Raw genomic sequence first — 13931 nt, 5'->3', positions numbered from 1 at the left:
ATCGATGAGATCAAAAGTTACGCGAGGTGCAATATATCAGGCATGAACCTTGAAATGCGATTTCTATAGAATTTTGGACGATTCATGAAAACAATATCGTTTCCTCCAGCAATCCGACAAAAAATGTCTTGCAAAAGCAATGAAGAAAAGAAAAAATGAAATAAATGATCCATTTGTGTTTTGAAATCAGAATCTCGCGATATTGTCGTGATTTTTCGGTTGAAATAGATTTACCGGTTGTTAAACAGAAAATTTGATTTTCCTATGGAAACATTCGTCCAAAATTCTATAGAAATTGCATTTCAAGGTTCATGCCTGAAATATTGCACCTCGCGTAACTTTTGATCTCATCGATAAAACTTTTCGAAAACTTCAGACGTGCTAGCTTTATATTTCAACAATCTTTCTGCAAAATTTCAATAAAAAATGTAGCGTAGTTTCAGAGATATTGCAGTTTGAATGAGAAAAGTCCAAAAAGTCCGATTTTCGTAGAATTACTGTTTCTCAGGCCACACAAACTCCAGAAAGCTCAAGTTTTGTGTTATAATAGTGTGATAGTTGATCTATCTAACGCAAACAATTTGATCAAAAAATATCATCAGAGCAAAAAGTTATGGAAGTTCAAAGTCGAAGTGACAGTGCGCTTGCTTCCAATTTCTATACAATTATGAACGGTACTGTATGTATAGTTTTCTTCATTATCCCAGTCATAACATCTCATTTTTAACTTTATGGAAGGTTCCCTGAAATAAAAGTTAGAACCTACCCCCAATTTGTATTTCTGTTCCTGAATTCAAAATTATATTTTAGAAGTCAATTCTACCCTTAAGCCACAACATTGGTAGGTACTTCGGGCATTGAGGTCATCATGTTGAATAAAAAAAAGAAATAACGTTCGAAGAAAAAAAAACACGCATATATTTTATGTACACTCATCAGTCAAATGGTATCGTCGTAGGTAGAAAAAAGATTCCGATCCAACAACTTTTCAATTTACGAAGGTTCATTGTTTTTGGTAAACAAATATGTCCTGCCAATGTTGGTACTGCGAGAATCTTTCCCTGTGGCTTTCTCACAACAGCAAAATATCAAAAGGTGCATCCATTTTAGATGGCATCATACGAATCGGAATTCGGTGTGTGCTCCACGCGACATCCGTTCTGTACGAATCGGACCCCTTCCTGGATGCGAAGAGATGGTGTTGGGCAAAGAACGATTAAATATTTTAAAGAAAATACTCACTCTAACCAGACTGGGTAAATCTTTCCAAAACTCTAGGTTGGGAACCACTTCGATGCCACGGGCCCCGAGATACATGAACCGTACGATCGATCCGATCGTAAAGTAGGTAAATGTGCCGATGAGGAACAGAATCAACAGCACACTACCCACGCTTGAAGATGAGATTTCTTCGATTCTTATCAGACAAGCGTGGGGTGAAAAGAGAAGTATATTCTGAAAAAAAAAAAGAAATGAACAAGCATTTTTAAAGATTAATGGAAACTCTCAGCCTGGATTAAGTTGATTACCGTTTCATTGTTAGCTTGATCTGTGCTTTTGCTTTCAAAGCTCTCGAAGAAAATGAAAGACTTATCTGTACCTTCCGTACAGAATAGTTGAAAAGTTATGGTAAGGCTGCAAATGAGAATAAACTTATTTTTCAAATGAAACAACAGATGAAACATCAATGGGCTTACCTATCGATCTTGTAGACTAGATAAAGCTTTCCATCTTCTGAAGAACGGAAAGTGCTGTCCTTAGTCGTTCCAAGTCTTTGGTATGTACTTGTAGCATTCGTGGTTCGCTTTCGACAAACCTGAAAAAAATAAATCAAAATTCCTATAAAATCATAGAATTATAAATTTATATTAAAATGCTTACAGCATAACCATAAGCGCCACAATCGTTGGTCCCGCTGTCTGGCGGAAGAAACCGAATATCGGAGCAAGGATGGAAAAAGTATTCGTCTTGGTTGGCTGGATCGATTGTAAACATATAAGACTCAATCTTTTCTACGATGTGATTAAGATCGATTCCTCGGCCATCAGGATATTCACAACGGCATGTGTCCAACTTCCGACATTCTCCCTGGCTTTGGAGGTTCGTATCAGCAGCAACCAGATGTCCGTTCTGCGCCAGCAGAAAAATTGTGAAAGCCACAGCCACGGCCAGCTGCATCATTGCCTTACCATTAGTCATCATCGAGCATTACGTTGTTGAACAAAACTGAAATCACGAGAGAAAAGAATGGTGAAAATTGTTTTTCTTTATCTCTGGTTGAAAGTTGGTTGATTTAAAGACAAAATCAGATTTAAGACGTTTTGATTTATTTTTGTTTTGTTTGCGATAAGAAAAATAATTCTGACGAGGGGTTGAACGATTGATGTATTACAGGTGGGTGAAAAATTATTTATTTAACAAAACTAATGTGAAATATTTGTTGCTAAAAGGTTTTCTGTGCTAGAAGCTGGGTCCTTTTTCATTTTAGATAAACATGTGAAATAAATATAAAATTCATTGGACAAATTAAATTGTGTAGTCCTTAGAGCACCTGTATCCGTGATCCAAACAGCCGGTTTAGACCCAAATTCCGACCCGAGCAACCGCAGTGGTGATCTATTATACCAGTTTCAACTCAACATTTTTTAGAGCTGGTATAAGGATTGATGCAAAACTGATGAGATTTGGATCCAATTTGACGCAGTTCTAAACCGTTTGACAGTTAATGGAACACGAGTGCGGTTGCCAGTTTTTTCATTGGATCGGATCTATATTTTTGGTTCAATTCTTGTATAAATTAGACCCAAGAATAGACCACGAATACAGATGCTTTTAAGGCTAGTGCACACTAGGAGACAGTTCGTCTAGAGACGGTCTCAATTTTTCTCATTTTATTTGGCAAACAGTGTGACTGTCTCAGCTTTCCAACAACAACAAGCAACAAAGTTCGCCTCACAGTCACAACAACACAAATCGCAAATAACCTCATAAATTTTCAGTCGTTACTCGTTGTTCCCAAAACTTGAATTTTTAAACAAAGTTATTTTACCCATTTACAACCAAATTAATGGATTTGTGTTAACCGTGTACCGATTACAAAATTATTTTTTTGTGCGAAGCTACGTCGCACCCCTTAACAGAAAAAAACACACGCACACACCTTTAAACGCAGGACCAAAATGTTGTTTTGGCAGTTTGCTTCTCTCTCGAGCATTCGTTCGTAGCGTGCTTTTCGTTCTACTTCGTCTGTGCCGCACGGTAAGAAAGGAAAGGTTTGAGCTCGCACTTCGATCGGTAGCAGAGCTTTAGTTGTTAATCCGTCCAATAAATCGTTTTCCTTGTTCTGATATCAGTTACATAGTTTCGTTTATAAGTGAACCATCCAGAAATCGATTACCAAGCTGAAAAAACAGGTAATTAGGTACCTATATGTAAGAAAATCATTTGCAAGTACCAATGAATTACAACTTTTAATTTTGTACGGTTGCTCGAGAAATGCTGGTGTACACCAAAAGTACTTAGCAAGGAGACACCATTTTGAGCACTCCGTTTTGCACCCGTAGATTTTGGCAGTGTTGCTGAAATTTCAGTTGACCCAAGGTCTTTTAATTGCCTACACATAATTAGATTAAAAAATTATGAAAAATTCGAGTTTTGCACCAGATGTAAATATACTTAACGATTATTCATATTTCAACGTACATCTGGTGCAAAACTCGAAATTTTTATAATTTTTTTTGAACACTTGATTGATTTAAAAATGCTCGAATTCGAAAAAATATATAAAAAATCCAGCACCTCCAAAACTTTTCTCGATAATAGCTAAACATTGACTTTGCTTTACCAGAATTTTCTGAAGATTGTTCGCTAAGTAACCATTAAAAAATCCGAATAGGTTCTTGAAGAAAAAGTTTTTTTTTTTCCTTTGGGGTTGTCTACTTTAGACTGGCTCGAACCAGAGGAAGAAAAAGTTTGCCACTGGGACAGTGGTTATAAACAAAAACGCTATGTAGACTTATTTGTGTATAGTATAAGGTAAATCTGAATCTAACGAACAACTCAAATTAATAGATTAACGCTTTTAGTAGCTCTAAAGCAGGCATGTCAAGCTGCGGCGCCCGCGGCCTTGGTCAGTGCGGCCCGTGTAGCTCCGTCTTAAATTATCACAAAATTCCCTACTAAACAGAAGTACTATTGGCTTTCCTGCCATAAAATTTTTAAAATATTTTTTTTGCTACGAGAGGAAATAATATTATTTTTGGAAATGAAAGATTTTTAATGCGGCCCGCACACTTAAACGAGTTTGACATGCCTGCTCTAAAGCTTGCATTTACATCGAATGAGGAAATGTAACTTTTTCCATTTTTAAAAATCTCCTCAATTACGGCAAACTTATATCAGCTAAACTTCCAAAGGTCGAGTTAATAACCGGATTTTTTTAAAGTATATTTCCGTTTATGTTCGTAGTGTTTTGGCCACACTGTTTATTATTTCACTCTCTTGCTGAATGAAATGCACAAAATTCATTTTTTTTATGATAATCGATTTTTGAATACAGAAAAAACCTAGAACAGTTTTTGAGATTATGATATTAATCTTTTAAACCGTGCTTACGAATTCGTTAAAAATAATTTATGAGAATGTATTGATTCCATGCATATTCAGGCAGTGTACACTCCATCTTCCCAGGTACGGTTGCTGGAAAAGTGATAGCTAGAAGACAGTGGACTCCGTCGCTGTTTGTATCATACTCATCCATCGTCCGCACACAGTTTGTTCTGCTCTGGTCGTTCATATCGGAATCCCGTATCCTGGAGTGTTTTTCCATACCTTATTTCCGGTGATTCATACAACAGTGACGAGAAATTTAGCGTGTGTGTTTGTACTGACGTTCAAGTGACCTTCCGGATCGCGGTGTCGGAGGTAAAGAACAAACCCGATACCTCTTAACTAAAATTTCTTGATTCGTGGGAGGAGCTTCCATTCGTGAAAGCTCACACTCACGAAAGGATCGCCCGCTTCATCGTGGAGACCAAAAAGGCAAAAAATGGTTCTGCGCCGACGCGAACAGTCGAAAATGTCCGGAACGGGCGGGCGATCGCGGGGGACCCAAGTCCAAACGGCCACTCGGCGGCATCAGCTTCGCCCAGCAGCAGTTTCGATCGGAACCGGTGCTACCACAGAATCTAGCCTCGGATGACGAAAGCTGTAAGTTTTCTATTAGTTAATATTCCTATCGAGATTTGAGATTTTTTTTTTCCCTCTATCATTATAATTTCAACAGCTCGCAAAAATGGAACCACGTCAAAGGGAACCAAGAAAAGTGAATACGAAGGTAAGAAATTTTCGAATTATTAATTTAGTCCCGTTGAGATGATTTCGTAACGTTTGCAATCAATAATCGATGGTTAAGTATTATTGAGCACTCACTGGTGCAAAGGGGGATGCTCATCAAGGAGTTTCACAATGTGTGCCAGATAATGTTCTCATTTTATTTGTCATATTTATTTAATTTTTCAAAAATTGATTAATCTTCGAAATCGAATTAATTTCTATTTCAACACATTTCGAGCAAAAATACTATAAGATACCATCATGTCACCATCTACCGCCCAGTTAAGGAATGGTTCAACTTTAAAGCTTCTTAAAAAAAAAAGTTCAAAACTTTTTAATGTTGTTTCTGTTTGAGGTGCCTTTAAAATTGGTCTACTTTTCAATGAATCGAAGGGGGAGGCAAAAAACTGAACGGTTTTGAATAAATCGCGAACATTCAGAAAAATTGAAAGAAAATTGGTTATTTTCTCTGAACCAATTTCTTATTTGGTTCTCGGTTAGAGAAGCTCTATACTTTGCCAAGAGACTAGGCTTTCGTGCTGTTATTCCGGGATGCCTTTTTTTGAACAGTATCATCCATTTTCTTCCGGGGGATATTATTTTTGAACGGGTGTCGGGATTTTAGCAAGTTTGATGTATTGGGGATACACTGACTCGTAGTTGATTTACGGTTACCGGAAAACCCAGCACGAGCTACAGAGTCCACCCATTTAACGATTTTTTCTTCGTTCTTCTGTTGACAACACTGTAGCCCCGGCCAGGTTTCACTCCTGGAGGATGTTTTCCCTTAAATCTATCCCTCAATGTCTCGTACGGGCACTTTAAATTCCAAAGCTGCTTTCCGAAGAGAAAACACCGCGTCTGGCTGCATCAATAGCTTGTTGCATATTTTCACAACTATACAAAAACTTTTTCTTGGGGGGGCATCCTGAAAAACAAGTGCAAACTAAATTTAATGACTGTTTCCGCCCATTAGGGCATTCGGTATTTATTTGCATACCATTTACCGCCCAATACTTTTTGGTCAAAAAAAACATTCCAACCGTTGTTAATTACATTTTTTCTTCAACAAATATCATTTACATACCTGATTTTATCCGTTTTGACCTTTCGAAATAGAAAATTCGCCGTTAAAAACTAAAAAAAACCGTAATGTTGATGGAGCACCGTTTTGCAAAACAAACTAACACTGCGTGAATTTTGACATTTCGGCCCAAAACAGAAACAAAACAAACAGTTATTTCGAGTGTTTTAGCTCGCTTCAGTGATGTTTTGGAGTGAAATGGTAGAGAAGTGATAGGAGAAGAGAATTCAATACGTTTTTTTGTAAGAAAAGCACTATTATTTCTAAATTTCACGTTCAAATGTGATTTTGGGTGATAAATGGTGCCTGGGCGGTATATGGTGACATGATGGTATCTCGTATTTTCGCTCGCTGCAAGTGTGCTACACTTAGGTATCACTCAAAACTTTAAAGTTACTAATGAATCCATATTCGAAAAAAATGTGTTAACACATTAAGGATCGTGAAGAAATTTGAGCCCGGATCTTGGAAACCATTGAACCAACCTGTATAAATTTTGTTACTCTGAGTCAAATTATTTGAACATTATTCCATTATCAAATTTAGATCATTTGATGAGTTATGATTCTAGGTGTGGCACATGTGGCATGTGAAAAAAATGAGATCGTATTTGGTCCCTATGATTGATATAAGCTCTAGCTTGAGTATGAATAACTTTGGAATATGTTGGATCGATGAATTAAGTACGATGGATCAAAAACTAATCAAACATGTAATAGGCGATAATTTTTTGCCAACCGCAACTTTTTTTTTCTGCGTGTATAAATTTTATTAATATTTTCATTCTTATTAAACATGTTTTATTCATTAACGTAAGATAATAACTATTTTTTATGTTACATTTTGTGCGTTGATAGAATTCAATTGCTTTGGATCTGATTTTGATAAACAACTGGTTTTAGAAAAACTAACTTAGTTTGTAAAGTGCTCTATAATTTCATCTTAAAAACTGCAAACGATGTTTCCGGTTATAAAGAATAAGGTAGGGCATTGAAATAAAGATTGAATACAGATAATCATTTTGGCATCTTGTTATTCAGTGTCTTGGAGAAAAGAAGCTTTATGATTATAACAACTAGGCACGAAGTATACTAGGCTACATTATACTGACTTGAAACCTTTCATAGGAATATTTTCAAATTGAATCCGATATCTTTAAGCATAACTAATTATTTTTCGAATTGCAGAAAAAATTCGAGTAGGGCGTGACTACCAAGCAGTATGTCCAGAAATCATCCCTGCACCGGAACGTAAACCAGAACAAATGGGAGATCGGGCTCTGCTCGTCTGGTCACCGACTAAGGAAATTCCGGATGCCAAATGTAAGGAGGCATATGCGTGCCCTGGAATTGATCTGGTTTTATATTGTATTTTTTTTTCTCGCTCCTACAGTGGAAGAGTACATAGCAGTAGCCAAAGAAAAGTACGGATACAACGGTGAGCAGGCGCTTGGTATGTTGTTTTGGCATAAACATGATTTAGAACGAGCCGTGTTGGATTTGGCCAATTTCACCCCTTTCCCGGACGAGTGGACCGTTGAGGACAAAGTGCTTTTCGAGCAAGCATTTCAGTTCCATGGTAAAAGTTTTCACCGAATCCGACAGATGGTAAGTTTGATCGATTTGTCCGTTCTTCATGCTTGTGATCGAGATACTCACATACCTTTCTTACAGCTACCGGACAAATCGATTGCCAGTCTGGTTAAGTTCTACTACTCTTGGAAGAAAACCCGCAGCCGAACCAGCGTAATGGATAGGCAGGAAAAGATGAAAAAGAACGACAGCTCCGAGAATGGTAGCGATCACGGTAGCAACGAGGACTCGGACAACGACGAGAAGGTGAGTTCGATCATAGTGCTAGACTAACACCACGAGACAGATAGCGGCAAACTAATCAATAGGAGGATCAGGATAGGTCATCGAATACGGTAGTGATAGGAGCTGTAACCCATTTTTTTTTAACTAGGAAAGTTAAGTGTTCCTCTTCTTTACTTGTATCACTGATATCATCATCACCCATTACCATTGCCTATTATTACGAACATTATTGTACGTGTGTACGAGAAAAGTGTGTTTGCGAATTAATACGAGCTGTTGTAATAATTCTTTTTCAACAAAGTGATGACAAAACGAAACATAAATCTCTTTATCCAATGATCCGAAATGCGATAGCTGGTGGTGAAATGTGTGTTTCTACTATGCCGACGTTATGTGACGGTTTCTGCCATCATCTGCACTTTCGTTTTTTTTTTTGTTAAGGATTAAAATACTTATCGCTTATTATATTTTCAATCTACAAAAGTTTTCAGCTCAGTTTTCCTTTGATATATTTTTAAAACTTCTTAACTGAAGTGTTAAGAGACCTGTCCGATAAAACTAGCTAGCGAACTAATGGTTCATTGGTGAAAAAAATTCCGGTGGAAGTACCTAGTAAATTTTAAACAGCCATTAGTTCAATTTTTAACGGGATAAATTTAATATGTTTTGACAACTACATTTCAAATATTTTGTCGATTTAAATGGAACTTCAGATTTTGTGTCTGTAGAAACTGGGAGATATAGTTTTTGTTTGGTACAGTCTTATTTTGCCTAAGGGAAAAGTAGTAGGTACTCATGAAATGGAATTCCCTTCAACAGTATTATGTTTTTTACACCTAAAATTGTATCAATCTCTAGTTGAAATATTTTACAAATTGGTTTTTTTATTTATTTTATTTTTAACTGCTTAGTTTAATAAATCACTCGACAATATAGTCAGATAATGCAAAGAAAACTTTCGTTTGTCTTATCGGGTGGTTCTATTTGGTTTTTAATAGCAACTTACCGTATCAGCACCAACCTTAATGTATTTTAGGTTTTATAGTGTACTGTATTTACGATCGCAACAGTAGCGTCCCATGAGAACTTACTCGAAATAATTTAACCATACGTTAAGGGGGGGAGGGGGGGGGGGGGGGCATTTCGAAGGTCACTTTAGAATGAAGAATTTGAGAAACCTGTAGAGACAGTTGTTTTGCCATTAAACGTTGAAGAAATTTGTTGTTTAATTTACTCACACATTCATATCGAAGTAACATTCAGCTTTTTTTTTTTGGTTAACACAGCTTCTGTAGCTTTAAAGATTCTTATGGTGACCATTGAATACTGGGATTGGAGGGTTGCAAATGGAACATGAAGTAATTTGTCGTTTAGCATAGGAAGGTTGTATCTCCGCCATTCTCAATCGGTCGATTCGAATAGGATAGGCATCGTTTTCAATAATTCGTGTGAAGATGAACGTCCGCTACTTTAATGCACACCTCCTTGACAGTACCCGTTTCTTTTTCTTCTCTCCCATTGCACAACATCGTCAAACAAATCCAGCCATCCACAAGTGCCAGTGGCCCAAATCCGATAGCTACAAATCAAGGCAATGCTAATCCATCGACACATTCTACCGCTACCAATAATGGGGCGAACCTAGCCCAACAAGTCAATACGAATGGAATAGGCCAGAACGAAACTGGCGATGTCATTGGTGGTCCCAGTGAAAGTGAATCTGGAGCCACTGCTGCTGCCACCAGTTCTGGAGCGCTGACCAACGGCGGAACGATGGCCTCGGCATCGCTTAACTGTACCGGATGTGGCGTTACCTGCAGCGAGTTGAACTCAACACCGCTGGGTAAATTGTGCGGCAGTTGCTACCATCACTGGAGGTATTGAAGATGTTATTCTTTTTTCCAACTCTTTTTTAAATCGCCCTTCCTTTGTTATTTCACTTTGCACACTTAGCAAATACTCAAGCTCACAATTCCTTTAAAATTGAAAAACCAAAGTTAACTTATCAATTTCGTTAAAAATTGCACTTGTTGCCGAAAAAAAACGAAACCACAAGATGATCGCTGTTATGAAATTAGTTTTCAAGGCCTTTTTAGTTTCGGTTTCTTCACAAGGCAAAACCAAACGAAATTATCTACCCATCTTTCTTCTAGACGTACGGGTGTATTGCGTCCTACTTCCGGTCCGAGTTTCATGAACAAACGTGCTCGCAACGCGTCTCTTTTGGGCAAATCCGGGGACAGTCACAAGCGAAGACCTCCGCGGGGTATGTACATTAACCACGACGACATTGTAAAGTTGGCCAATTCAGCCCAGAATACTTCGACAACCACCGGTGGCACCGGTGTGAGCAACAGCATCGGTGTCGGTATCAATGTCAGTCCCGTGACGGATGCTTCCGCTCCCAATGATGATTTGCTGGCTGGGATGGATAGGGAAATTGTATCGCTCTGGAGTCAAGTAAGGCTTAGATTATTGATGTTTCGTTAGAAGATTCCCAATTGATCAATTTCTTCTTTTCTTCCATGTGTCGGATGTCCACTTTCTGGTTGGTTGGTTGTTTCCATTTCGCTCATGTTCGATTTATTTCCCTCCGAACCTGGTACAGATTCAACTTAACAAGCAATGTGTGAGTGGCTTGAAGCGCAAGATTGAACAACAATCGACTATTATCGATCGAGCCACAGAACCGCTTATGGCGCGAGTCAACACTCGTTGGAACAATGAGGAGCTTATGCTTGCAGTCCAAGGTGTTCGAAAGTACGGGCGCGATTTTCAGGTAACTGCTAAAAGACGACAAACCATGCAGTGACACTCCTCCTCCGGTTGGGATAGTCTTCTTTTCCATTCTTGATTTTGTTTTGCCTGTGAGAAACGGCAGTTCCGGGGACGAATTAACTTGTTTTTTTTTATTAAATACTGAACACATAACTTTAATTTCGTTAAAAAAATTGTTTTGTTTTGTTATCTTGTCGAACAATGATTTCGAAAAACAGTTATCTATAACTGAAAAAGCTCATTTTGAATTTATCAAAGATTTTAGTTTGAAAAAGTCCCATTTTTCATGTAAATTTTTCTACATTGATCAAACTTCATGCTGAAAGATTGAAAACTGATTCATATAACCAAAGCCGAACACCAGGGATAATAAAATTATCCATAATCAGTAAATACAGTTATTAAACATAACACATGATCTTATAAATCCATAGAGCATAGATGCACAAGAGAAAATTTCACATTTCATTTGATATTACATCAGCATTGTTCAAATACAACTCCATTGTATTCGAACGCGGGCAGTTAAAAGTTTCGACGATGATTTCAACTGCTCGTAAGAAGTTTTCAACAAACATAAAAAGAGACTTTCAACTAGGTAAAATAAAGTCTAAAAGGCCCGATCCTTTTACCAAATATATTATTAACCATCTATCCCCAAGCCCAAGTGTAAACCGAAAGATTGGCTACGTGCCGCATGGCGAGTGTTACTGGTGGGAGTGTTTGAAGATTCATTTAGGCCCTTACTAGGGGATGAGGTGAATTGTAAACAAGCATGGTACCAATGATTTCCACAGGCTATAGCCGATACTATCGGTACCAAATCCGAAACCCAACTACGCACGTTCTTTGTCAACTACCGACGTAAGTACAACCTGGACAATGTTTTGAAAGAGTACGAAGAAGAGCAGAAATTGCTGCAAGAACAGTTGAGCAACAATAACAACAACATCACCAACAGTAATTCTAAAAATGGCAAGGGAGAAGACTCGATTACATCAGTTAGCGAGCTGGACAGTGTCGATGCTAGTTCCCATATTGGGGACAAATCAGAACTCTTAGAAGAACACCGGAAGTCGAATGCCAAGAAAAACATCAGCTGTGAAAGTGATGTCATGGAGGTAATATTTACTATATCTAACCCATCATCCAACTTAGTTGTTTCACGTATGTATGTGTACGAATGAGAGTTGAGTTTGAGTACTTTCTTTTTTTTTATTTGTTTTAGTTAGTTAGTTAATCATTTGTAGTTTAGTTAGTAGTTTATCACTTTTAGTTTGAAACATTTTCTGAGACCAGTTCAGTTAACTTGAACTCATAAAATGCTTGCTTGCAGATTGAACTGGTAGATGATGAGCTAGTGAACGGAAAGAAGTCCGACTTGGGGGATGTCTTAGATGGTTCAGCCAACACTGTAACCGGTTCCAGTGTTGCATCTACTTCTTCCCTTCCGACTGGTTCGGTAACGGCTACCTCAGCAACCGGAATGCCTGCCTCTAGTGCTGCCGGAACGGACGGTGGAACACCGATGGAAGTTGACGAACACTCGACCAGCTCAAGTGCGAAACTGTCCGATTCCAGCAGCAACAGTACGATTATCATCAAGTAATTTTATTCCCTGACTATTCAAGTTTTGCTTTATGTATCCGTCTGTGTAACAACACTAGAATTTTTTTCCCGGTACCAATCAGTGATGAATTCACCACACACTGGTTCGTGAGCACCGATTTGTCTCTTAGTTGATAGACGTCGTATTATTTCCAACATTCATAGGAAAATTTTTGACCACCGAATGCTAGCGTTTTATCCGAAAAAGTAAGGTCGAAAATTGTTTCCACTACAAGCTGCCTTTACATTTCACAACTTAGTTTTTACAACTATCACAATATCACATTACCAAAATATTTAAATTATTTTAGATTCTTGTCATACATTTTGTTTTTCACTTCCATGAATTCAAACTATTATTTAACCCCAGACAGAGAGAGCAGGGTACATTGATGCAGAGAATTTTGTTAGAAACTCAAAACAAAAATTAGCTAGGAGAAACGGAGAAAAATAAACAGAACTAACATAGGAAACCTGAAAAGTTCAGTCGTTCAAAATGCTGGCTATACTTAAATACACATATGAAAATAAAATTCTCAAACAATATAAGCTTACAGAGGGCCCTTAACAATTGCAGGTTACATCAATAGCGAAAAACAGAAATCCATATACCGCAAAACGGTTGTTTTATCGATTTAGTAAAACAGCAAATGATGAAAAACAATAAAACACAAAATATGGTTACAAAACAAAAGTTACAGAAAAAAAACGGAAACATGTTTTTGCGCTACTTTCACGCATGGTGAAATATTATTATATTGACACTTCGAAAGATGATTATTTAATAACGACTATTATTATTACTAAAGTATAGTAGGACCACGTCATTTGAAATTGGAAACACAAATTCTTTGAACTGGAAAAAAAGAAACAAAAATACCATCAAAAAAATCTTGATATCGCAATCTTTGAGTTAATACATAGACGATTTAAATCTTCAGAATTGTGTCACAATAGGGTTTTATTTTTTCGAAAGAAATTTCCCATGGTCAGTTACTCATAGAATAGATTGGTGTGGTTAATTCGAGGTGGGTGGGCCACTTGGAGTCAAACAGGTATAAATATGTATGATCAATTTTGAGCTTTTATGCCAAACGATTCTCCGTATTTTAGACTAAATCTGATGCCATTACCGTTTTCTTTATTCTCATTTTCATCCTTTTTGTTTGAATTAATACTATACAACTATGTATTTGCTGAAGCTACAAAGCGCGTTTCCTCGAAAGTAGCTTTTTTTTGCACTTATTCCTCTTTGGTTCTGTGGCCCTCATATGATAATCCGAAGTATATCTGTTATTTTATCCTCTTAT

At 37.4% G+C, this 13931-nt stretch overlaps 2 protein-coding genes across 2 annotated transcripts; one reads left to right on the top strand and one right to left on the bottom strand.

The window, feature by feature from the left end:
- Nucleotides 1-894: 894 nt before the first annotated feature.
- LOC129740995 (uncharacterized) lies at nucleotides 895-2345 on the bottom strand. Its single transcript, XM_055732683.1, has 5 exons — nucleotides 1882-2345; nucleotides 1698-1816; nucleotides 1530-1635; nucleotides 1243-1455; nucleotides 895-1181 (listed from the first exon to the last, which is right to left on the bottom strand). Exons 1-5 carry the CDS (start codon nucleotides 2200-2202, stop codon nucleotides 1107-1109), a joined length of 834 nt encoding a protein of 277 aa, XP_055588658.1. The 5' UTR covers nucleotides 2203-2345; the 3' UTR covers nucleotides 895-1106.
- Nucleotides 2346-5109: 2764 nt separating this feature from the next.
- Nucleotides 5110-13564, top strand: LOC129745946 (REST corepressor 1). Its single transcript, XM_055739344.1, has 10 exons — nucleotides 5110-5208; nucleotides 5285-5335; nucleotides 7606-7740; nucleotides 7811-8025; nucleotides 8092-8256; nucleotides 9781-10112; nucleotides 10389-10695; nucleotides 10844-11014; nucleotides 11811-12134; nucleotides 12350-13564. Exons 3-10 carry the CDS (start codon nucleotides 7683-7685, stop codon nucleotides 12620-12622), a joined length of 1845 nt encoding a protein of 614 aa, XP_055595319.1. The 5' UTR covers nucleotides 5110-5208; nucleotides 5285-5335; nucleotides 7606-7682; the 3' UTR covers nucleotides 12623-13564.
- The last annotated feature ends 367 nt before the right edge of the window (nucleotides 13565-13931 follow it).

The sequence above is a fragment of the Uranotaenia lowii genome, chromosome 2 (genome assembly GCF_029784155.1).
Source record: "Uranotaenia lowii strain MFRU-FL chromosome 2, ASM2978415v1, whole genome shotgun sequence".
Lineage (NCBI taxonomy): Eukaryota > Metazoa > Arthropoda > Insecta > Diptera > Culicidae > Uranotaenia > Uranotaenia lowii.
The sequence above is the reverse complement of the archived record's forward strand: the minus strand, read 5'-3'. Positions and strand labels throughout refer to the sequence as shown.